At 35.0% G+C, this 26,701-nt stretch overlaps 1 protein-coding gene across 1 annotated transcript in view; it reads right to left on the reverse strand.

The window, feature by feature from the left end:
- The window catches only part of KIAA0825 (KIAA0825 ortholog), a 404,470-nt gene that overhangs the window by 298,802 nt on the left and 78,967 nt on the right, over positions 1–26,701 (reverse strand). Inside the window, exon 4 of the mRNA XM_061189447.1 lies at positions 25,460–26,129. Within this exon, the coding sequence (XP_061045430.1) occupies positions 25,460–26,129 (670 nt within the window). The remainder of the gene's footprint in view (positions 1–25,459; positions 26,130–26,701) is intronic.

Here is a 26,701-nt window from a genome sequence, read left to right on the forward strand (position 1 = left end):
CACCTAAGTAATAGTTAATTCAGCCACAAAGGCAAAGTCATATTTCCTTCAAACTTCAAATAAGACTTTGGAGCCCCCTGGGAAAATATCATCTTTTATATTGTCTTCCCTCAAAAGGCCTATGAGCTATGAAAAAAATCAACAAAGATTTGCCTTGTACGTATAATGCACTAGGCAACCATGTGACATACACCACTGACAGATATGAGAGAGCTACAGAGTAGCGTCTGAAAGTAGGATGGGGGTGACTAGTCAGGGCCATGCTTCATACCAGTCACCATCAGCTCCTGTGGCCACCCCTGTCTCTTCAGAGTAAATTTATCTCTCTTCAACTATTTAACTTCAGGCAAGAAAAAAGGCATTAGTTTCAATATATATTAAAAACTCCGAACTAAGAAAAGTCCACAGATAAAAAACTAATTGAGGACATGATCAGGAGTTGATTGTCAACCTATTTTGATATAAATGGCCAGTAATGGGTTCTGTTGTTCTGTTACAGTTTATTTCGTGAAAATATTGCTTTTGATTGAAAAAAGTAAATAAAAAAATACATGAAAAATTAAACTGAACTTGGTGTTTCTTTGCGTATATAAATATTAGTTGTCTTTGATTTTTGTATTATAATAAAAAATATTAAACTGTTCAATAAACACAAATACTTTAGAATTCAACTTGCATTGCATTGGGCCCAGTGTTGTTGGTAACTGGGTTGTGACAAATTAGAAAGGAAGATAACAGTAGCTAGAAATACATCAAAAAGTCTACAAACAATAAATGCTGGAGAGGGTGTGGAGAAAAGGGAATCCTCCTACACTGTTGGTGGGAGTGTAAATTGGTGCAGCCACTATGGAGAATAGTATGGAGGTTCCTTAAAAAAAAAAAAAAATAGAGTTACCATATGATCCAGCAATCCCACTCCTGGGTGTATATTTGGAAAAGATGAAAACTCTAGTATGAAAAGATAACGTGCACCCCAATGTTTATTGCAGCTCTATTTACAATAGCCAAGACATGGAACTAACCTAAATGTCCATCAACAGATGAATGGATAAAGAAGATGGGGTACATACATACAATGGAATATTACTCAGCCATGAAAAAGGATGATACAATGCCATTTGCAGCAACATGGATGCACGTAGAGCTTATCACACTAAGTGAAGTAAGTCAGACAGAGAAAGACCAATATCATATAATATCACTTATACGTGGAATCTAAAAAAAATGATACAACTGAACTTATTTACAAAACAGAAATAGACTCACAGATGTAGAAAACAAACTTTTGGTTACCGAAGGGGAAGGGGGGGATAAATTAGGAGTTTGGGATTAAAACACACACACTACTAATAGATAAACAACAAGGACCTACTGTATAGCACAGGGAACTATATTCAATATCTTGTAATAACCTATAATGGAAAAGAATCTGAAAAAGAATATATATATACACACATATATGTTCAGCTATATATACACATGTAGATATGTATATATTACTGAATCACCTTGCTGTACACCTGGAACTAACACAACATTGTAAATCAACTATACTTCAATTAAAAAAAAAATAGTAGATGGAAAGGGAGAAAGAGGGAAAGGCAGTGAGAGATTAGTGGGGGGGACAGTCCCCTCTAACAGAGATTGGGGCTTTATAGTTTGTAGGATAAATCTGGCCCACAGCCTGCCTTGGTATGCTCTGTGAGCTACGGTATAGTCTGGCTTTTCTCTTTGTAAATGGGTGGGAAAATTTTTTAAAAGGAGACTATTTCATGACATATGAAAACTATATGAAATTCAAGTTTCAATGTGCACAAAGTTTCACTGGAAAACAGCCACACGGATTCACTTGCATACTGTCTCTGGCTGCTCTGTGCCACAATGGCAGAGTTGAGTAGTAAAGACAGAGACTGTATGGCCTGTAAAGCCTAAAATACTAACTATCCCTTTATGGAACAGAAAACCTCTGCCATAGAAGAGAAGGAAGAATGTGAAAGAGAAACAGTCACAGACAAGGTGACAAAGAAAGGGAGAAACAATGTTTAAAAAGGAGCGGCAAGATGAAATGGAGATAAGGGTAATCAACAGCTACCATTTACTGAACACATAATACATGGTAAAAACCATACATATGTTATTTCTCATCTTCACCGAAACCATAATGAGGAAAGAGGCTCAGAAAAAGTAAGTTACTTATCACTGAGGGACAAATGTGAAAGTACTCTTTAAGAAAAATAGCAATGACACTAAATTTCAGTTGAAAAACAAAGTACTATGGGAGTCAGGAGGTGATTTCTAGGAACAGCTTGACTCAGTAAGATCCATGTAAGAATAATATGGACAACTTTGGTCCATCAACAAGAGACAATGTCAACTTTACCCAGCACTGAGAATCATCTTTTATGTGTATCTTTCTTTCAAACACAAAGTGCTATCAATGATAATAGAAAATAATTATATAATGCTTACTTTGTGCCAGATACTGTTGTAAGCATTCTTTCATACATTTATGCTAATCCTCTAAACTGTGAGGAAAGCACTAACATTAGCTCTTGCCTTGAAAGTATGAAGAGGTTAAATAAATTGCTCAAGGTCACAAAGCTCATAAGTAGCTTTTTAAATGTGCTTGCTACATTAGGATCAAACTATAGCAGGCATCAGAATTACCTGGAGAGCTGTTAACACACAGATTGCCAGGCTGCCGCCAAAGCTTCTGATTCAGTGAGTCTGGGGTGGAGCCAGAGAATTTATATTTTTAACATGCTCCAGGTGATGCTGCGGCTGCTGATTTAGAAATCACACTCTGAGAACCATTACTCTATCGCCTCTCTCCCTCTCTCCCTTTTTTTTTTTTTTTTTTTTTGTACTCCCACCTAGCCATCCTGTTTTCAATGTTTAAGGCTTTGCTTCAGGATAAACTCTCATCAAAATTCACACTTAGATCTGAGAGAAAATGGTCCTCTAGGCAGTTTCCTTATATTCTCCTCCCATTCAGGTAATCTTACACATCACTGGACAAGTTCTATTTCTTAAACACTTCTCTCAAGTTACTTTTCTGCTCAAAAACGTTTAACAACAACCGTGTATAACTTAAACATCAAAGACAAGTTTTCAAGACTCTGTATGTAATCTGCCCTTATGCTAGGTATCACGTCATGCATTCAGTCATCCATTTATTTGACACCTTGGTTTTGGCTGCCCAGCACCCTTTTCCCCCTTCTAGTAACGAGTTGATCCCTTGCCTGTTCAGAGGCCTTCTCTGAGACGTTTTGAACAGAGGTACCAGGGAGTTGTTAGGATGTAAGCAAGAAGCTAGTGGCCAGGGATCACCTACTTTATGGAGTGGAGAAACTGTTCTGAGAATGAAGTCATCACATGGGGAGAAACCAAGACAACAAGTGATGAAATACAGCTTGAAAGCTAAGCTCCATTTGCTCAGGTCTCCAGAAAACTTCCAGTTTCTGTCCTTCCAGAGGTTTAATTGTTTAGCACTTTCTTCTATTGTGTGAACTACCACATTCTTCTTTAATCAGTGCCCCGCCCCCCGCTTTTTGCATGTGAAGCAGAGACGAGGAATGGAGGAACAATGGAAGAACACCCACAAGCTCAGAGTCCTGGCTAATGCTTTCACCAGTAATCTATAGACTAGTTCCTATGTGCCAGTCACAGGTCTCTTCATGGTCTCCAACAAGGCACAGTAAATCTCCACCACGTTGCTGTCTGAACTGCAAGGGAAGCTCTTTCCCTTAACCTCTGCCTACACAAGGTCTACATACCCTTCAAGGCCAAACTCAAGTCCAAATAGTGTTTCTAGCTTGCTCTTTCTTACACTAAAATCTCCCTTCTCTGAATTTCTTATATACTTAAAGTTTTACACAAATTACTTGGTGATTAATTTGACATGATAAGATTTTTTTCCTCTCATATTGCTTTGTAGGTTAGTCTTTTTCACCTCCTAGATTTGAAGGTAATAGGGACAGAGTAAAAGGGACAAAGTAGGTGATTAAATAGTTAATCCCAGTAAGGGATCATAAGTAAAGGAAAAAGTATGCGAGAGCCCTATAAGTTAATGATCACTCAAGAAAGCAGGTTTGCTTAGCCACAAAACCATGCAACAGAAGCATGAGACATGCCCCCAAGCAATAAAACAATGGTGGACTGAGACCCACATCCTGACCAGTAAGGTAAGTTAATAATTCCTAGGACACGCTTCTCTGAGCACACTAATAACAAAAACATAGGGAAAGGTGCCATTGCACTGAAACCTAAGATGATCTACCATATTTTAGTATATGTTACTGCCTTTTTGCTCATTTCCATTGTGCCATGACAGTCCCAGTTTGACCAGTAGGGACAAGAAAACTCCCCCACCTGATGTGGAGGAGAAGCTGATGCTGGAAGCGTGACGTCTACTCAAGAATGAGGAAGAAGCTGGTCTTCTCCTCTCCCCACTTTTCCTTTGATTATAAAACTGTAGCCCGCTAAGTTCTTGATGCGGCACTCCCTTGCCCGCCCACTTGTATCTCTCCCAAGGGTCCTATACTAATAAACTCTTTCCTTACCTGTCGCTCTGCCTCTCGCTGAATCCTTTCTGCACCGAGACAGAAGAACCTACGCTCTACTGAGTACCGAGACGTGTTCAGTTGGTTTCAAAGGCACTTGAAGACACCAAGTATAATTTAGGCTTTAAATTGATTTCAAACTTCTGAAAAAAATTACTTGGAGGAAAGTAGTTTTTCTCAAAAGAAATATTATTGATTGTTTCAGAGTTGAGCTGGGGGTGTGTGTGGGTAGCAGAGTAGGACTGGGCTACAGAATAAGGCATCTTGTCAGAAATCTCTGGGTTGAGTGATGAGATGGGAGAAGCCAGGAGGACTGAGAAACAAGGCCCAGGTTTCTTTCTGTTGTGCCTTCCAGATAAACCCTCCATTCTGTATACATTCCTTACTTTGCATTACAGGAAAGCACCAGGAAGTGAACACTGTCTTCCTGCCTCTCCAGATCCTGCCTACCCTGCAACCAACACACTTCCATTTCATCTCGTTCATCCTGGACAGAAGTCAAAAGCGACCCCCACCAGCTGGAATCACTTTCTCAGAACTCTGCAACTGCTTGTCTGCATAACTCCCAAGCAGCTTTTCATATATTCATATTTGATTTCTCAATATAGATGGGAAGTAAGGGTCTTATGCCTTTTGGAATTCCCATTAATCCTAGCACAATATTTCTTAAATAGTAGGGGCTCAATTAATAAGTTGATTAGTTGGCTACTACAATATACCTCTAGATACTGATTTATTTCAAGAAAATGATTTGGTTAAAAAAATATTCATTGAACTCCTATCGCGCGTTAGGCAGTGGCTTGGGTGCTGGGGAAAATAAATAATACTTGCCCTTGAGGTGCTTAGTATCCATATGGGGAGACAGACCCCTAATTAGATATTTTAATAGAATATGCTAAGAGCTTTGAGGAAGGCATATGGAGATGCTGTGGGAGCATGGATTAGGGGCTCTAGCCCAGAGAAAACTTCCTGGAAGAAATCACACATGAGCCATCATAAAGGATCAGTGGGAATTAGGCAAAGAAGGGGAGGAAGAGGGTAGGAGATGGGAGGCAACAGAGCATGAGCAGGGGTTTCTGTCAGTTCAGGGTTACTAGAGAGTGAAAAATATGAGGTAAAGAGAGTCATGACATGAGGCTGAAGGAGGCAGGTGCCAGGTCAAGGAAGGCTTGCTTTCTAATACTAAGTAGCTGGGGCTTTATTCCTGACAGTGGTGAGGAGCCCCTGAAGAGCTTTAAACAGGGGAGTGGCGAGTGCTTGGCAGATGTTTTAGAGGAAAATAAGAATAAGGGTAAGAGATCCAATTTAAAAGCGAAACAAAACTGTTTTAACAGTCCAAATGAGAGATGATAAAGGTCTAAATTGTTCCTTGATGACAGAAATGGAGAGGGAGAGATAGACTTGAAAATATTTAGGTGGTGAGGCAAAATATAGAATCTTGGTAATTGCTTTGATGGCGGGGGAGGGGGTGGAAGGGGAGAATGAGCCATAGTTTCTGCTTGAGTGATCCTTAGTGGCATTAACTTGGATTGGGGAAGAGGACCGACCGGGATCGGGGGAATGGCGAGGAGTTCCGGTGTGTCCATGCTGTGTGTGGAGTGCCTGCGGAATATCCGAGGGACCCGATGAACAGACATTAAGCTCTACAGGTACAGAGCTCTGGGGGGGAAATCAGTGCTGGATCTAGATCAGGTAGTCATTCACACATAGTGACAGTCAGAGTCAAGATGATAAACAAAGGAGATATCCAGATATATCTATTATTTTAATTTAGTCTTACTTCATTACTATTGTTCATTTCTAAACTGAAAAAAGTTAGTATAGCCTTTCCAGATGTCATTATATGAAGCATTTTAAAGATAAAATGAAGTATTCAATGAGAAATTGATTTAAAAATAACAAACATGCAGCCTTTTGTCATATATTGGTGTTTAGGAACACCATATTAACATACGATGGCAAGTCACTCTGTCAGATTAATGCTACATATGTTTTAAATAATGATAATAACAAAGCACTTAGTTTGTGCCAGACACTATGCATAATATCTATATTAATACTTAGACACTATGAGGTAGGCCTTGTTATTATCATCTCCATCTTAGAGATTAAATGACTGACACTCACAAAAGATAAGCAACCTGTCCAAGGCCACAAAGATGCCAAGTGGCAAAACTGGAGTGCAAAGCAAGTCTGGCTCCAAAGCTCCTAACAGCTACAAGGCATCGAGCATTAAGTGCCCTGCCCTCACCCCCAGGCCTTTTTTGTTTTTTTGTAGCAGTGAGAGGATAAGCTGACAAGACAGCAATAGCCTTGATAATCCAGAAGGAGGCAGCCAAGCACAGGAATTTTAACACACACACAAAATCATAATTAATGAATTGATGTCTAAATGAAAACATGCATCAATCTAGGTATTCATGCTTCTGAATTTGTGTAGTTAAAACCAACTGACTATATTGGTTTTGGAGGGCAATTCGAATTTATGCATCAAAATTTAAATTAGCTTATTCTTTGGCCCAGGAATAACTCTTCTAGGAACAAAGCTTTCAAAGATATATACAGAAGCATACAAAGAAAAGAAACTGGGAGAAATCCTAACACCTGTCAACAGGAGCTAGTTAATTAAATAATTAAATAATCAAATAATCATACGATAGCTTGCAGCTTATAAAAAGAATAATGCATTTCATACATATTGATACAAAAGAGGTCCATGACATAGTAAAAAAAAAATTTGCAGAGGAATTTGTAGAATGTACATACACAGTACAGGCAGGTGTGTAAGTGTAGAAGGGTACACACCGAGCTATTAACAGGGATCACTTTAGGATGGTAGGATTAAGGGTAGAGAGGGTGAAAGAGACCTAACACTTTTTACTTTATATACTTCAAATATGTACATACACACACACACACACATTTACATGTGTATTTATGAAATAGTGGGCATGTACTGCTTTTGGAAGGAAAATATTAAGACATTTCTAAATCCAGTGAGTCAACAATCTAATAAGATCAATTTAAATTTAGCCACATGCAAATAAATTATGCTGCATCTACATAATGGAATATCATGGTGCTACTGAAAAGAATGTCAGAACAGATTGCATTGACATGGGAGGAGATCATGAAATATTAATTGGAAAAAAGCACATTGCAGAATAGTAGGTCTAGTTTGATCTCATTAAAAAATACAAATTTGTATGTTAATTCTTATATGTGCATACAAAAAATTCTACAATATTCAACAAAGTATAAGAATAAGAGAGGTGATCCTGCGGAATCAGGATTTGAGGGAAGGAAATGAGTTCTTAACTTTCTCCTTAACATATATCTGAGGTTTTAATTTTTTTTAATAATGAAAATTTATTACTCTGAAAGATTACCTAATAAAAACATTTTCATCTTATTTCCTATCTTAAATATTTGATATCACAAAATCTATAAATATGACCTAGAAAAATATTTCAGATTCAAATGTTTATGAAATATATAATTTAGCATAGCTTTAACATGTTTAAAGGCACACTAAAGACTGAACAAAAAGTAAAAGTACTTTAATATATTTTCAAAATCTCGGTTTTTCTCTTTCTTCCCATTCCCACAATGTAAATCTAAGCCAGAAATGCTCTGGTCTTCCTTTTGGCTGTGGAGTCACCTCTCCTCTGGTCCCACCTCCCCTCTCATGAAGGCAGGAACTTAGCTTTCTTCTTTCACTGGGAAGGCCCCTCATGAGACCGCACTGCCCTGTGAATGAGGATGCATGTTCTCACCTTGTTCTAAGCTTGTTAATGGGAGTCTCTCACCTCTGCTCCACCTCTTCCACAGCACCCACACTGCTTCTCCATTATGTGACAAGCTCATTCCCTCTTCTAAGCTCTTGCTCATGCCGTAAGCATTCCTCTTCCCCTTCTTGGTTGTCTTTAGAGAAGACCAATTCAAGAACCTCTCTGATTTCTCCTAAGGGTTCTGTAGGAAAGGCCTGCCACTTGAGAAGCAAATATGGGTATCTTCCTAATGAGGAATAGTCCACTCTGCCTTTTGCAACCTTTGGCATCTTCCAGGGAGTTAGATATCTCAGAGCCAGACTTCCTCACCATTAGTCCAAAGTGGTAGGGCACTGCAAGGACATGCTGTGGAAGATGCCTGTGATTCTAGCCTGCAAGGATTATGACCATCAAACATGTACCTAAAATTCAAAGGGACCTAAGGGAGAAAGAGCCTCAATTAGATCAGCTTATGAATCATTCTGCTTTTAACAAATGATATAAAAAGTGTATTATCAGAGCCCTTAATATAACTTAAATAAGGCATTTATTGATAAGATCATATTTCTCCAAAGTTTTTGGTTACAAGTAACAGAAAATAGGTAAATTTGAGCAATAAATGGGAATTTCCCACATGGCTAGGCTAAGGGTTTTCCTGTGGTCCTCATCTCAAATGGGTAGAGGGACAATGGACAATAAGCTGGAGTGAAAGTTGTAAAGTCCCTCTCTTTAATCATCATCTGAGTTTGCTTTCACTCATACCAAGCAAGAGGATAGGAAAGCAGCCATTTACAGTTGTTTGGAGAGCCAAGATTCTCAGTTTGCCAAAGTGAGACTTACATGTTTGGAACTCACTTGGAGGCTAGAAGGCTCCAAAAGGCTTGTGATAAATTGGGGAAGCAGCTGTGCCCCTTTGTTTTTATCACAAAGTGGCATGAATGATTCCAAAGTAATATTAGATGAGCAATCTTATTTTTGTGATTCAATATGGAGACCAGATTTTATCTTAGTGTGTATAAATTCTAACTATTGAAAAAACAAAAGTACGAATCTGTTCTTTCCCTGAGAAATCAAAAATTATATTAACAGAGGCTGCCTTTTTAGAATTCTCTTATATTTATTAAAACTCAAAGTTGACATTTAGAATTATGTCTATGTGATATCAAAAAGTTAATCTCAGTATTCAATCCTTTATCTCATGGAGATACTGAATTAAAATACCTTAAAAGCCAATTTTCAAGATCAAACCTAAGTTATGGCATAATAGCTAAGAACATAAAATATGTCAACTCTACCACATCATCAATAAAGATGAGATGCTTCAAACTGCTAACATAGATAACTTAGCAATTCTTGTTTGATGACTATGAAAGCTAATATCAAACTATTTTAAAATTAATATAAAGAAGGCCACATATATCTTTTTTTCCCGAAGACTTATCTTACATAAAAAACAAGGAAATAAAACTATAACTGAATTGAGACTTCAAGTTCTTAAAAGAAAATGTCAAATTAACAATAAACATACTACATGTAAGTAAATAATCATGTATAGGATAAATTCTAAAATAATAATTTTAAAAGCACAATACCCAAATTTTATTACAAGTTAAGATTTCAATACAGAAACTTTGCTATGGTGTTGAGTAACCTCATGACATTTAACATTACTTTGGGGAATTTGAAAAATACAATTAGTTATCAGCAATCAATTTGTTGACTCTATTGTTCCCAGACACCATTTGCTACCAGTGGGAAAATGCTGCTTATTCTCTAACTACTATTGTGCACTTCATAACTTGTTAATTAGCACTTAATTTTCCCTTTGCTTAGGGAATAATGATTATTGCCTTCATCTAATGCAACAAAGGGCTACCTTTAACAACCAATTTTTTTAAATTAGCTAATGATTCATAGACAATACCCATCCCCCCATGAGTGCCTTACGTATTCCATCAGAACATAATAACCACTACAATTTTTCAAACTCTGCTAGAGACAGTTAACTTTAATGCTAACATAAATGCAAGATAGCCACTTTGATTATTTTAGGAACAATAAAACTTTGAACATTTTGACCTTTGGTATGAAAATTTCAATCATAATCTTTTTAAACTTGCATACTAACTGAGTAGGATGTGATATAAAATATTTAACATGAAATGGCAAAAGTGAGAAAGTAATTCCTATCAAGTAGATGTTAAAGACACAAAGCACAAACAATAGAAGCTAAAGTCTTTCACTTTTATATTCTTTAAATATAAGAGAGAGAGATATGGAACCATGTGACAATTTTCCCTTGATAAAGGAAGTAATTACAAAAGGTGACAGTTGACTTCTAAATTATGTCTAAACATCATCTATGGTTTTCAATGGCAGATTCTAATCTGGAGATGAAAATTTCTATCAAAAAATGTTTTTCTTTATATTTATAGATCAGAGCATGCAGCAGTGTTAAGTGTTAGTTCATTTTTACTGAATCATATAAATATCATAATGGGATGGATTAATAAAGTAGGTTCTCTATCTCTGGACAGAATGTACACTTACAGAAGGCAACTCTTCTCTAGTTTCTAAGCCTAAACACATGTTATACTTTATTCAAATAAACATTTTGAAGTGCAAATTTATGAAATCTGGATTGTGATTCTGAGGATAATGAAAAATAAAAATCTAGATATTCTAGGTGATAAAAATGAATTTATATTATACAGTCACATATAACTTGTGGTTGTATGTATATTACCATATATTAATTAATTTCTTACACAGGTGACAGAGTGCCAAATAAACAAATAATATGAAGTGAAGAAAATGAAGCCAAAGTACTTTCCAGTATTGATAAAAGTATGAAAGATATTCTTGTTCAAGTTTCCAAATTCTTATTTCTAATTAAATCTATTTAATAAAAAAATACAACAAACTTTCAAAAAATGTTGGCCAAAACAATTTAGATAAGTGAAGTAGCAAAATAACTGTCAAGGAAATTGAAATATTCACACCAAACACTTAGACATAAAATTTTGAAAAGACATCTTGACTAGGTGACCTGATCAAATAATTCCAAATTTTTATTTGTGGCTTATGGTAATCCAGTGAAAGATTCAAAAGAGTCATACATTTGACAAAAATTAATGGGAAAGCCTAGCCTAAGATTTAATGCTTATTATATAAGTAAAAACAGAAGAAAAAATTAGGTATGGTTTAAATCAGATATGAAGTAGTTAAATAAAGTGAAAACAAGGCAACTAAGCAATTGTGTATGGGGAAACTTTAAGGAGTAAAATTTTTAAGTAGTGAGTGGAGATAGGCAGGCATAAATCCCATTGGCAATAATGTGTTCCTCTGATCTTGGTGATATTCACTTTTAAGTGATGCCATAACTACTGTAACAATCCTGCATTTGACAGCATTCATCTACTCAGTCCCTGAAGACAGTGAACTTACAAGTAGTGTTTTCCTGTTTTTTGCATTTACTAATGACATATTTAGTTTTATAGGCACTAGTCACAGATTGAACCTTTTTTATGTCTCACTGTGGTGTGTAATTTTTTTTTAATAACTGTATGTTTAAAATAATTAGTACTGATGGTTATAATCACTAATTTCCTAAAACTGCAAAAGGCAACTTAATATTTCTGCATAGCAGCTGTAATACACAATATTGCACAGAACTAAATTATTACAAACAGTGCCAGCAGTTTTCTATACACAGTACTTAAGATAATTATAAAAAATCATCTTCATTACTGCTTGCTAGCATTTTTTTAACAGTTTAATTTGGATAGGTTACAAAATACATTCAAATCACACAGATATAATTACTGTAAACCCAAGAAGCCATAAAATGTTCCCAACCAAATCCCTTTGACCCTGTTAATGTCTGTTCCTTGTTAATCTAAGGCAAACATTGTTTGTAGTGTGCATTTGTTATAGAATATAAAAAAAAAGGGGGGGGGGAGGAAATCCCTTAACAGTTGTTATTGATTTCAGCATTTACCGACTGAGAGTTAAGTGCTGTTTACAAAACAGAACAGATGCAGATGCTGACAAAAAGGTAAACAATTGTTGCATGGCTTCCTGCCAGATTCTGAACCGATATATTAAACTCCAAGTGAAGCACATTTCCCCTATGGATTGCACTTATTGCCACTTCATTTCCTATGTGCTCCGTCTCTCTATTGCCGCGCCTGGCACTAAGCTATTTCCAGTTCTTTGCTGACCCCTGAGGCCTGGTGCTACCACACACAGCCATTAGAGAAGGGAATTGCATGTGTCTGACACGGCCTGAAACCAATTATTTGATATTTTCTTCAGAATGATGCCCAACTCTGTTGGGAATGAGCAATCATGAAATAATTTACCTCCTGATTTAATTTTTTCCTGCACAAATTAGTTGTAGACTGAGCTGGCTATACACAGATGCCTGTGACATAGCTCTGTCTTATCAAGATGATACTTGAAATGAAGCACGGGGATCTGAATTGAATAGGTTGGGGAATCCTGCTTTAAAGAGGCATTGACAAGTTTATCAGATATACTGATCACATGTACTCTCTGTTGATTGAAAATGACAGAACCTTAAAGAACTATCAGGATAGTAGGAAAAAACCCACAAGGATGCAAACCATAGCAGTGTATTTAATGTTTTTAAACATCCTCCTGATTTCTGGTTTCCTTTTTGTGTCTTAGAAACCTTGGCACATGATTAAAATTTAACGAAAACTCACATTGGTGCATGACTGAGTGATCTTCACCAAATTTAGTATTTAGTAATTCTGTTTTTAGATATACTCATAAATGTCAAGAAAGTATGTAATTTTCTGTAACTCTAATCCCTATGAGTACCTTTCATAGAAATATAAAGGACTTATATTTTGTTGTCTGTATGTCACAGAAACAATGCAAAACATGAGATTATCACTTATCAATAAACAGAGAGCTTGTACAAATTTGCATATGCTTAATCTAAATAATGAGATATTGAGGCCAACTGTTCAAGCTCTATAAAGACAATACAAGTCTCTTTAGAGGGACTCAGTGAACATAAAGCTTCAGCAAAATCTGTGCAGTAATATCTTGTCTATAAAGTCGAACAAGGATTTTTCTCATTTTTACATACTGATTCCACATTAGATCTTAGCTATTAAATCTTAAAGAGGCTGTAATTGCTGCATCTTCCCATTGCTCTTCGAGGTTCAGGCTCTACTAACTAGACCCATATACCAATAACCCATATACCAATATGGTATACCAATAACCAATACCATATACTAGACCCATATACCATATACCAATAACTGTGAACTTTATGGTTTTTGTAACCATGACTAAGAAAAATTATAAGAAAAATATCCATTAAAAGTACACACTCTTCAAATAGCTGAAGGATTACTATTTTATTGTGCTACTAGAAGAACATTAACAAAGATGATAATAATTGATTTCAGTACAGTTTGGAAAAAAGATATAGGAAGGCACTATAAAACAATTTTACAATATAACTTTCTTTCACAATGATCATCATAAAATTTGGAGGGTATTTCTCTTCTTTTCAGGATAGGTTATTTCGCAAACCTGGGTGTCTACTCCAATAATTACTACAATGATTAGTACTGTGTGCTTTTTGCTAATGGAAATGCTAATACTGAATTTTAAACTTAAAATAATTTTTACCTTGGAGGACAAACAATATAATGCCAGATATTCTAAAATCAGTTCAGTTTGACCATGTCACAGCAATCAAGAATATCAAAACTTCAAATTATTTAGTTTTTCATATATCACTGGCATCATAATTCCAAAGGCCTTATTAGATTTTCATCTCTCACTGGCACTTACCTGCTAACTTGGTACTTCCTATGATTCTATTATGGAAAAGATTAAACAGGTAACAAGATAAGCTACACTTTTCTAAATAATAGACAAGGGTTTTCTGTTTTTACTCAATGTTGAAAAGAAGTTGCAAAAACAAACAGTGATAGGTTTTGCTTTTGATTGAAGCAATATACTGTACTTAATTTTAAGTAACTTTTTACTTCCTTACAAGCGCAATTTTAGATCTCCATTTAGATAGCCCAACCATCAAAGTGCTTATGAATGTTCTGGTAAAACTAGAAGCAAACTAAAAATATATGTATTAAACAAAGGAATAGACATTAAATTTTAAGAATGACAGAGGCAAAAGACCTTCTGACTGGAAATCCATTATAACTTTTAAACATTTTACCCAAAGCTCAGGATTATTTTCTTATTTCCACATGTGAGGAAGGGATTGGTCTAACTCTCAAAGCTACCAGCAGTTTCTCCTCTATAAATCCCTGTGCAGAGAGATCAGTCCATACTCAGAAAAATGCCAATTTAAACAAATAATTTTAACAGTCCCAGGTGTATAAGACACAGATTTCCCCTCGGTTAAAAAATAACTAAATAAAGGTAGAGATGTTAAATGACAGCTACTTTGAGGCAGAAGGTATGTTTTATAACAAATATTTGACTTCATAGATGTGACACTGATGGTCAAAGATTTTCATACTTATATATAAATAATGACATTGAAAATGTTATAACGTAATGTGTATCTGCCGAGTTGATTTTCATAACAAAGAATGTTGAGGTGCAGGAAGAACCATTACAATTTTCAGTCTTCTGTTAGAAAGAGTACATTTTTAAAGGAATCTTACCAATGTCTTTTTGCTTATTAAACTTTTCTTCTTGAACATTTATGAAAACAAGTTTGATACTAATAACTGATTGATAGCATAGTAACCAGAAGTCACATATTACGTTTTCTGAGAACCTAAGAAAAAAATATGTTAATTAAACAACATTCAAGGTTATAATAGTCTACTGGAAAATGCCCATATGCTAAACAAGAATTCAGGGATTCATGATCTGTAAAAGCAAAAACCTGTAAACATTTTTACATAAAACAACAGAGCTAAGCATTCACATTTATCACTGTGTTCATAAATCAAGACATAGAATGACATAAATAACTTTAGCAGGGGAAAGCAGAAGTCAGAAAAATTTTAGAAAGGTTGCATTAGTGACTTACCAAATCATTTTCTACAGATTTTGAATTTCTGGCTTACAACTGCTTCCAGTGTATTACTCATCCACATTCTTTGCTCAATATAGAATAGTTGCAAAATAAATTTGTTTACTTTTAGAATAATTTTATTCTGAACTTCTTTTCAATAATTTGTTTACAATTATTTTCATTCTTCTCTTAATTTGTTACTTATATTTTTAACTAGACAATTTCTTTTTCCAAGTTAAAAAATAAGGGTTTTAAAATCTCAGTATTTTAATCTTCTTTTTAATTTTTAAAACTGTTACTGAATGGTTAATAAGGAATATAAATCTCAAGCTGACTTATGACCCCTCATGAGAAACCAGTAAGTCATTTTTATCTACCATCCTTAGTTTTTGAATGTCATAACTAGAGAATGTGGCTGGTAAAATATTCTTTCCACCTTTAGGAAGAACACACAGGTGTTCTAAGGAGTCGATAATTGAGTGCAATTTAGCGTTTGCTAATTGTTGCTGCATGGAAGCAAAAATATTACCCAAACTAAACTACATCCACTTTATCTTTTAGGGAATATGCTTTCCACCTTTGTTGCTTTCGTGTCTTTAAAACAAAGATTCAGAGGCCTCTGAACATTTAATGGTGAATAATGGGGTCAGAAAAATAGAGCCATGCAGCAGAAAAACATTTTAGGTAAATAAAGATACGTGCGCATATGCATAATATTACATATCTACCCAACCACGTAACGTACACCCTCCCCTCATACACATCCAGTCATTTTTCTCACAGTTTTTAATCAAATAAATAATTTTCACAGATGATACAACCTTTAGTAGGAAGAATTTAAATACGCCATCAACTCCTTAGGGAAAAAATTCTAGTGTAAGACTTTTCGTTTATTTTCTTATGAGGCACTGAGGTATAGTGGGAAGATACTTCTACTCTTAGTTCCGTCTCCAACTTGATTTATTAATCAGCCAAAATGCCGTAGTTTTTGTCACCCATAAAACAAGAACTGGAGTTGCTACACTGCCTAATTTCAGACTGGTGGTGCAGCAAATATAAATTAAATAAAAAACCCCAAAATGTGGAAGCATCTTGCAAACATATCGCTAACATGTGGGATTATTATTAATTAATCGTAAAAAGGATCTTAAACCTAGCAATAATTGCTTCAACTATTTCAGTAACTTAATTACTTATAGCTTAACTCTGGCAAAAGCCTTATATGTAAGCAGATTACCTGCTTCTCTAGAAATAAAATGAGAGCCTCCTCTAGATATTTTTTTTATATTAAGTAAAAAATTAACATTATTATTTTCCTTTTCATGTGTTAGATGGAAAGTCTTGGATTTTTTTTTTCCTTTCCAAATTTTTCCCAAGCAGAAAATCCAGTGATGTAGCTTTGCACTCTATTACTATCATAGTTGCTTCCAAAATCCAAGTTTGTTTAATTTTATATGTAGAGAATAAATATATGTGTTACAATTCCAGAAAGTCCAACACAAAAATCAGGATCTGTGGCTCATGGGAATTACTCTTCAAATTATAAAAGGGTTCCTGATCTTGCAAGGGATTTCATTTAGCAAGAGAAAGAAAGACAGTATTTAAGAGAATAGGCTTGGTCATAACTCAGAAATGGATTTGAATCCCAGTCGAGGTACATCCTAGCAGTGGGACTTTGGGAAAGCTCTTTAACTTATCCAACCTCAGTTTCTGCAACTATAAAGTAGGGATAATATCCAAATTTTCAGAGATGTTTGTAAGAATCAAATGGTGTATCAGTGCATAAAGTGCTTGGCATGGTGCATGGCAAATTAAAAGGACCTAAAAAGCAGTATCTATTATATAACTGACTTTATATATTTGTAAATAGATAACAAGGAAAAATGAAGATGATCAATGAGAAAATATTAACAAAAAATTAATGGTGAATTCATGTTCTGAGTAGTATCCTTTGCAAAGTATATACTTTATTCAGGTTTTTAGTGCAAAATAGAGCCTAAGCTATTTGTGCCTTACCAAAACTCAAGAATCAGAATGGCTGGGAATGACTTTTAACACAGAAAACACTATCTTAAATGGCATGAAAAATTTGTCCTGTCCTGCCTCTTATATAAAGGATGAAATAAAACTAAATAGTTCTAATTTTCACCCTCACCTTGATGGATCACCCTGTGTACTTCTACTGTAGAGAGACAGACAGTACAGAAAGGAATTAGACTGAGTAGAGAACATCCTCCAGGCTCAGAAAAAGGGAAGACAAGCCCGTTCTCTCTACTGATGGCATGGATGCCCTAGCACATTCTAGGAGAAGCCTCAAGAAGGCTCTGAACATGCCATGTAACCGAACTTGCAGGAGGGAAGGCTTTAGAATCAATTACGCCAAAACCCAAATCACGTTTGACTTCCTTCACATGCTGAAAAAAATACTAAAATTATTTACATAAGTTTAACATGTACAATTGTTTTCATATGGCTCATGAAATTCTTACCCACAGACTCTTAGGAAAAGATCACTCACTCTTCCATGCTTTATAGTCCTAATTCTGAGGTTTTCATTTTGTTCTTACTTACAGAAGGGTTTGTATGGATACAGAGACACTTTTTGAGAAAACGTATTTCGTCCACGCCTACTGTTTATAGCATTGCAGAAATGAGCTGGTTCTTCCCCAGGAAAAAACACAAGTCTTAAATCCCTGCTTTGCCTACTTTAAATACATGCCAGAGAAAAGGCATATGAATTTCTTCTCAATCAACAATACAAAATAATATTGTATTTCCAGTTCTTGCCTGTGATCTTAATTTTCAATGATCTGATTTAAAATGCTACTAGAAAAAAAAAAATTGAAACAAAAAATAAAACAAAACAAAAACAGTTGGTTGTAGGATCAAAGGGGAAGCCCAAAAAAGAATTTCTAGGAATAGCTTCAGATGTCAGCTGGAAGGAGAGACTCTACTTCCTGTTTTTGCTTAATCACGGACTCCCCTCTTCACCCTCCCATCCTCATTAAAAATGCAACTGTAGGAAGTGGGCACTTTCCATACTGTTATTTTCGAGTTTCACTTGGGGAGGAAAAATCACACAGATGAAGATCTAAAGGACGTTTCTGTATTTGTTACAGTGGCATACAAAGTCACACACTTAGCCAGCTAATACATCTGTACTGTCAGTCAGCAAAGAAAATAAATGTGACAGTTTCCAATGACAAATCGTAGGTATAAAAAATCTGGTTGTGGAATGATTTCCACGTCACAGAGTCAGAATAAGTTTAGAGTTAAAGCTTAGATATTATCTAATATAACCCTTTCATTTATCAATTAGAACGATATGAAGAGGTTAAATGACTTATCTAAGGTCACAAAAACAAGGGGGTGGGAGATTCAAGACGAGCACCCTTGACTCCTGATAACTGTACTTTTCACCTTCTGAGAGCAAGTACTTGTAAACAAGGAATATACCAGTATTTCATTAAAGAATAGCAAGTATGATAAAACAGTGGGGAAATAAAGCTAATCAACAATATCATTTATTAGTATTTTCAACAACGGTACAACAAAAAACCCTGAAATTGTACTATTACTTTAAAGGAATTTGTGATAACTGAATAAAGATATAACTTTCTCTTAGGAATTTTTCTCCCCGTTACTGTTTTGTATTACTTGAAATTCCAGCTTCTACTAGTGTGGGGTTAGAAAACAACAAGCATGACTGACATCAGAGATCTAATGGAGATCTTCACCTCTGTCTCAGGAGCACAATAGGATCAAGAGATGTGGTATCATTCTAGGAGGCTTGGTCTCTTCTGTAACAATACCATACAAATGTTTCTTTCTGTACACACTTTGCATGCTGGCCTCAATATACTTCTTTACATTTCCCTGAGATCATCACTCAGCTAGTCAGAGCTACCTGAGGAGTAGGAGAGAAATTAGGGTGATTTTGACTGGCCTACTTTCCAATTGTGATCTGTGCCTCCTTAGTCAAAATTCTGCCTTTATCTTGGCTTGAGGGTCTTCTTTACTCTAAAGGATCTTTTCATCCCCAGAGGGATTCTGTTTCCCCTACCCCCAATCTTCCTTAAACAAAATATGAAGGAACTGGGAGAGGGAAGGGGTAGAGGTCACCAAGTTTCAACCTCTCACCCACTGGAGATCTTTAGAAACCTTCCAAATACTCAAAGGCATGTATCATACACTCAAGTCTTTCCCTTTCAAGCTAACAATAACCTCAAGAAAAATTCAGAGTAAGATATACAGGGGACCATGACATTTATCCTATGATTGAAATCTCCTAATTGCATCGTTTCATATCAAAATACAGAGAATTTATCTAACTAAAATTTACTACACATAAACAATCCTCTTTTTCAAACACTGAGAAAAGTAGCAATATCTTTTCTTACATCCAAAGAAAATACAATTTTAAAAGTAAAAGTAACTCGATGACTTAATCACTTAAAAGAGTATCTGTAAAAATAATATTATTCTTTTCTAGAATATATCACCAAATCACAAAGAGTCTATAATATTTACATTATAACATTATTTCACCATTTTCTTCAAATATCAAAACATAAAAATAGACACATAGACCAATGGAACAGAATTGAGAACCCAGAAATAAACCCTTGCATATATGGTCAACTAATATTTGACAAGGGAACTAAGAATACTCATTGGGGAAAGGGTTAAATAAATGGTGTTGGGAAAAGTGGATAACACATGAAGAAGAATGAAACTGAACCGTATCTTACAACATATACAAAAATTAACTCAAAATGGATAAAAGACTTAAACCTAAGACCTGAAACCATAAAACTCCTAGAAGAAAGCATAGGGAAAAAGCTCCTTAATGTTGGTCTTGGCAATGATTTTTTGGATATAATACCAAAGGCATAAGCAACAAAAGCAAAAATTAATAAGTGGGACTATATCAAACTGAAAAGCTTGTGCACAGCAAAAGAAACTATCAACAAAATGAAAAAATCTATGGTAGGGAGAAAATATTTGCAAACCATATATTTAGTAAGGGATCAATATACAAAATATATAAAGAACTCATACAATTCAGTAACAACAACAACAACAACAACAAAATCTGATTAAATAATGGGCAGAGAACTTGAATAGACATTTTTCCAAAGAAGACATACAGATGGCCAACAGGTACATGAAAAGATGCTCAAGATCACTAATCATCAGAGAAATGCAAACCAAAACCACAATGAGATATCACCTTATACCTGGCTATCATCAAAAAGGCAAGAGATAACAAGCATTGGTGAGGAGGTAGAGAAAAGGGAACCCATGTGCACTGTTGGTGGGAATATAAATTGGTACAGCAATTGTAGAAAACAGTATGGAGGTTCTACAAAAAATTAAAAATAGAACCACCATCAGCAATCCCACTTCTGGAATATATCTAAAGGAAATGAAAACAAGATATCAAGGAGATATCTGCACCTCCATGTTTGTTGCAGCATTATTCACAATAGCCAAGATAAGGAAACATCCTAAGTGTCCATTTATGAATGAATGGATAAAGAATATGGGAGATTGAGATAGATAAAATGGACTATAATTCAGCCATGAGAAAGAAGGAAATCCTGCAATTTGCAACAACATGGATGGACTTTGAAGGCATTATGTTAAGTGAAATAAGTCAGACAGTCAGACAGAGATAGACAAATACTATATGATATCAGTTATATGTGAAATCTAAAAAAACAAAACTCATAGAAACAGAGTATTAAGGTGGTTACCAGGGGACGGGGAATGGAGGAAATGAGGAGATACTGGTCAAAGGGTACACATTTCCAGTTAGAAGATTTATAATTTCTGGGGATCTAATGCACAGCATTGTGATTATAGTAATAATAATGTATTACATACTTGAAAGTTGCTAAGAAAGTAAATCTTAAGTGTTCTCACCACACAAAAGTAATGGTAATTACGTGACACGATGGAGTTATTAGCTAATACTATGGTGGTAATCGTTTTGAAGTATTAAGTGTACAAATAGTAAGGGTACAAATCAACACGTTGTACATCTTAAAGTTAAACAGTGTTATATGTCAATTATATCTCAATAAGGCTGCAAAAAAGAGACGTGTATATACAAGGTCTGCTTAAGATATCTCAGTAGATCACAAAATAAGCATTACGAAGTCTTCGAATGAGAAGACTGTGGGATAGTTTAGGGGGAAGTAAAACAATGACAACACTAAAGTAGATTTAGCATACAGAGGATTCACAACAGTGTTCTTAATGGAATGAGCTATTTCCGTCCTGTTCTTTTAGGCAGTAGAGCACAGTTACAGTCAGGGCATTGCAGTCAGACAGACCTGAGTTTATATCCTGGCTTTACTTTGTAACCTTGACCAAATTACTTAATATCTCTATGCCTTGGTTTTCTCACTATATAATAGAGATAAATAAGGGTACCTACCTTGCTGGGTGGTTAGAAGGATTAAATGAAATAATGTGTTGCAATGTCTGACCCAATAAATGCTAACTCTTGTTACTTAAGGAATGTCTAGAGTTTCAGGCAAAATATCGAAGACTTGGGCTTCTCTAGTGGCACAGTGGTTAAGAATCCGCCTGCCAATGCAGGGGACACGGGTTTGAGCCCTGGTCCGGGAAGATCCCACATGCTGTGGAGCAACTAAGCCCATGCACCACAACTACTGAGCCTGCCCTCTAGAGCCCTCATGCCCCAACTACTGAAGCCCCCGTGCCTAGAGCCCGTGCTCCACAACAAGAGAAGCCACTGCAATAAGAAGCCAGCGCACCATAACGAACAGCAGCCCCTGCTCGCCGTAACTAGAGAGAGCCTGCATGCAGAAACGAAGACCCAACGCAGCCAAAAAGAAAAAAAAAAAAAAATCGAAGACTTGGTGAGTGTAAACATATACTAAAGACAATATACAACCCATTCAAGCCAATTTAGATTTTATTCAAATAGGAATATAAATTATAAATTTTATTAAGTATTTATAAATTATTATTATTATTTTGCTAATCTCAAACTGTATTTCCTTAATAAATAAAATTTGGTGGGCTTCCCTGGTGGCGCAGTGGTTGAGAATCTGCCTGCCAATGCAGGTGATACGGGTTCGAGCCCTGGTCTGGGAAGATCCCGCATGCCGTGGAGCAACTGGGCCTGTGAACCACAATTACTGAGCCTGCGCGTCTGGAGCCTGTGCTCTGCAACAAGAGAGGCCGTGGTAATGAGAGGCCCGCGCACCGCGATGAAGAGTGGCCCCCACTTGCCACAACTAGAGAAAGTCCTCGCACAGAAACGAAGACCCAACACAGCCATAAAAAAATAAATAAAAAATAAATTAAAAAAAAAAAAAAGAATGAATGAAGAAAATATTAAAAAAAAAAATTTGGTCATTGGGCTAAATATTAGTGGAAAATATGATTGCTCTGTTAAGAGTTAGTTTAGGAGTTCTCACACAGCATTAACAGCAGTTACTCAGTTTTCTTCTCTTTACCATGTCTAGCTTAGAAACCTTAAACATTAAACCTTAAAACCTTAAACCTTAAACCTTAAGCTGCTAAATGCCTTGCCTGTGGCAGGTACTCAATACAGCAGAACGGAACTGATTTTCAGGCAGCCCACTTGAACAGTGCTGTTTGAAATTTCTTTTACAAGTGACAAAGAATTTAATTTTACATTTTGAGACAAGACCCAATAGCATGGTGGTTAAGAACATGGGTCTTGAAGACATAGAGATCTACATGTGAATCCTGACTTTGTGCAAGTGACCCAAGGCAAGTTAATCTTTCTAAGCTTCTTTCTTTGTTTATCAAATTGGGATAATAAGGAAAGGGATGCACTTAGTACAGCGCTTGGCACATGGAAAGCATTCGTTTAACAAGTGATTTATACCGAAGTTCAGATAAAGCAGCTTGAGAAAGATCAGTGCACTTGGACTTGTAAAAGTGCTTCAAATTTTGGTGTAAAAGCCAACGCACATAGTTCTCTCTCACAAAAGGGAGAACACCTCAATATCAGCCCTAAAGACTCCATAGCAACTTACACATATTTTTAACCATATGGATCTTTTCTTCTGTTATAAACTAAACTATATTTAGCACATATAAAACTTTCATATTGAAAGTACTTTACAAGTAAGCATAAACTTTTTGAGAGGACATAAAAATTATAGAAAATAAGTACACTTATGAAAATGCATTTAAAATGTATGTAATAATTAAAATGAAAATCTATTTACTTTGAGCAAAATTGTAATGTTCCTAAATTAACTGATTTTGTATTCTGCTGTAACCTAAACTTGGCTGATGCATCTCTGTTCTGTGATGTGATACAACTTCCTGAAGAAAATAAAAATTCTAAGACAAAACATTAAATTATTTGAAAATTCATGTATCATATTCATATAATATATTCATATTCATATATCAGAGCAATTTGGTATTGTGGTATTTTATTAAGGAAGGTAGGTAAAAATATAGTGAGCTATGGAAATTTTTATGAAATGATCATAAATTCAAAAATAGCAATTCACCAAATGATAATTTTCAAATAATTAAAAAATATAGTTTATGAACCTATTTAGAAACATACCTCAGCATTCTATATAAAGCATGAGTAATCATAATTTTCAAAATAATCATATTTTTTACCTTAATTTTTCTTCACTGGTAGGAAATTAAAATGATGACAAGAAAAATTTATTATATCATAATAGATTCTTTTATCTTTTATCTTTTGAATAAAATTAGGAATCTTCAAATCCTCTTTTATTATATGTATTCTTACAGGAACAACATTAGAGGAACTTTAAAAATCAGCTGTAGTTAATGCTATGCTTCCATAACCAATTATAATATAGAATTTTATAATTAGTATTTCATAATAGGGCCCTATTGGCATTGGCTGACTAAAATATTACAATTTTAAACGTCCAGTTTTCACTAATAAAAATTTCAACAAGTGTTCAGCAATTCTTTTTACTTAATAATGTTTCAGCTCTGGATGATACAATGGGTTAAAAATTAAATTTTTCTGTTTTATATATATATATATATACAGAGAGAGAGAGAGAGAGAGAGAGAGAGAGAGAGAAAGTGCCACCCAATAATTTATGTGATTAAAAAACTGAAAGTCTTATTGGTAATATTTCTGACTTACATTTCCAATATCTTTAATAATTTAAATGACAGGAAAGAACACACTTCTATTACTATACTTACAGAAAAAGAAATGCATAAGAAAAATGTGTAGTGGAGAATTTCACAACATTTATTTTCTGATTTATTTTCAAATTTGCAATTAAGTTTAACCAAATAGAAAAGTTAGAAAATTAAAGATATCAATACTGGAGAGGGTGTGGAGAAAAGAGAACCCTCTTGCACTGTTGGTGGGAATGTAGATTGATACAGCCACCATGGAGAACAGTATGGAGGTTCCTTAAAAAAACTAAAAATAGAATGACCATATGACCCAGGTATCCCACTACTGGGTATATACCCTGAGAAAACCATAATTCAAAAAGACACATGCACCCCAATGTTCACTGCAGCACTATTTACAATAGCCAGGTCATGGAAGCAACCTAAATGTCCATCGACAGACGAATGGATAAAGAAGATGTGGTACATATATACAATGGAATATTACTCAGCCATAAAAAGGAACAAAATTGGGTCATTTGTAGAGATGTGGATGGATCTAGAGACTGTCATACAGAGTGAAGTAAGTCAGAAAGAGAAAAACAAATATCGTATATTAACACATATATGTGGAACCTAGAAAAATGGTACAGATGAACCAGTTTGCAGGGCAGAAATAGAGACACAGATGTAGAGAACAAACGTATGGACACCAAGGGGGGAAAGTGGCGGGGGGGGTGGGGTCGTGGTGGTGGTAGGATGAATTGGGAGACTGGGATTGACATGTATACACTAATATGTATAAAATAGATAACTAATAAGAACGTGCTGTATAAAACTAAACAAATAAAATTCAAAAATTCAAAAAAAAGAGAAAAAAAAAGAAAATTAAAGATATCAAAAGGTTTAAGTTAAACCAAACAGAAATTTAAAAAATCACTAACCCAAAGCATGCACTGCTCCTCTATGCCTGCTGGAGCTCTTGCTTGTTTTAATCACACGGACAGCACTTTCTTTGAACTGCAGCTCACAAAAATTTTCAAGAAATTTTGCCATTTCTTCTGTAACAGTATCCAGGTAAGTTTCTTTAATGAATTTCATTGTTGAGGATGGAGCTAAAATTTCACGTAGTATGTTAAAATCCTCTTTTATCATTGAGTATAACTTAAGCATTGTACCTTGGTATCCATCAGCCATTATGTCTAAATTTGCTTCTCTGCTGTAAGAAGGAAAACAGTTCTGCAGAAGTTTAGTCAACAGTTTATTCTGTATGTTTTGGTACTTGATTGTAACTTCTGATTCTGGATAAAGAAATAAGAGTCGTTGTATGCATTGATTTTTCAACAAAATTTTTTGCTGTGAATTGTTTATTTCATTGTGGGTTTGTAATCTGCTCACTAAGAAGCGTCGAAGATGTAGTCTTATATCATCCCATATAGACTTTACATCCATAGAGGAATGATCTTCAACAGAATGAAGAGAAGTACTAGAGAGGAAATGGAAAGATGTTCCACTTAGAGTGGATGGGAAGGAAACACTGCTGTGGCAGGAGAGGTCCCAAAGTAAATCCAATACCATTTCTTCTTGATTTTGTTCATTCTTCAACAAATCTTGCTAATAAAAGTAAATTATAATGTTAGAAATGTGATTAACTATAAGAGTAGCAGGAAAAAATGATTTCTACAATCATACAGAATTTCATAATAATTCATTTCAATTTAGAATCAATACTATGATGTTTTCAAAAAAAACTTCTTTTTGCATTTGAAAGTTAATCTATTCAGACATTTTAGAATATTATCTTTACGGTCTGTTAAATTTTGTAAAGCCCAGGTGATGAACTAATTTTTCAATTAGATTTCTCGACACATAGTTTTTAGCCCTCGTTGTTATACATTCCTGATATAACCTGAGCTGTATGTAAGCTTTAGCTTAAAAATTCTAAATAAAAATCTATAGTAAAATATCGACTGAAATGTACTCCTAAGACGAAATAAATTTAAGATCATGCCCCTAATTAGTACCTAGTAGATAATTTTCATGCCTGAATGAGTATACTTATTATTATAAATTCCCAAATGAACATAGAGAACAGAGACCTTTAAACACAGTATGTGCCTAGGGGTTACTAATAGCTGCCATCCTGAGAAATAAAAGTTAATACATTTAAAGACTTTAACTTTCAA

Source organism: Eubalaena glacialis, chromosome 4 (assembly GCF_028564815.1).
Source record: "Eubalaena glacialis isolate mEubGla1 chromosome 4, mEubGla1.1.hap2.+ XY, whole genome shotgun sequence".
Classification (NCBI taxonomy): domain Eukaryota; kingdom Metazoa; phylum Chordata; class Mammalia; order Artiodactyla; family Balaenidae; genus Eubalaena; species Eubalaena glacialis.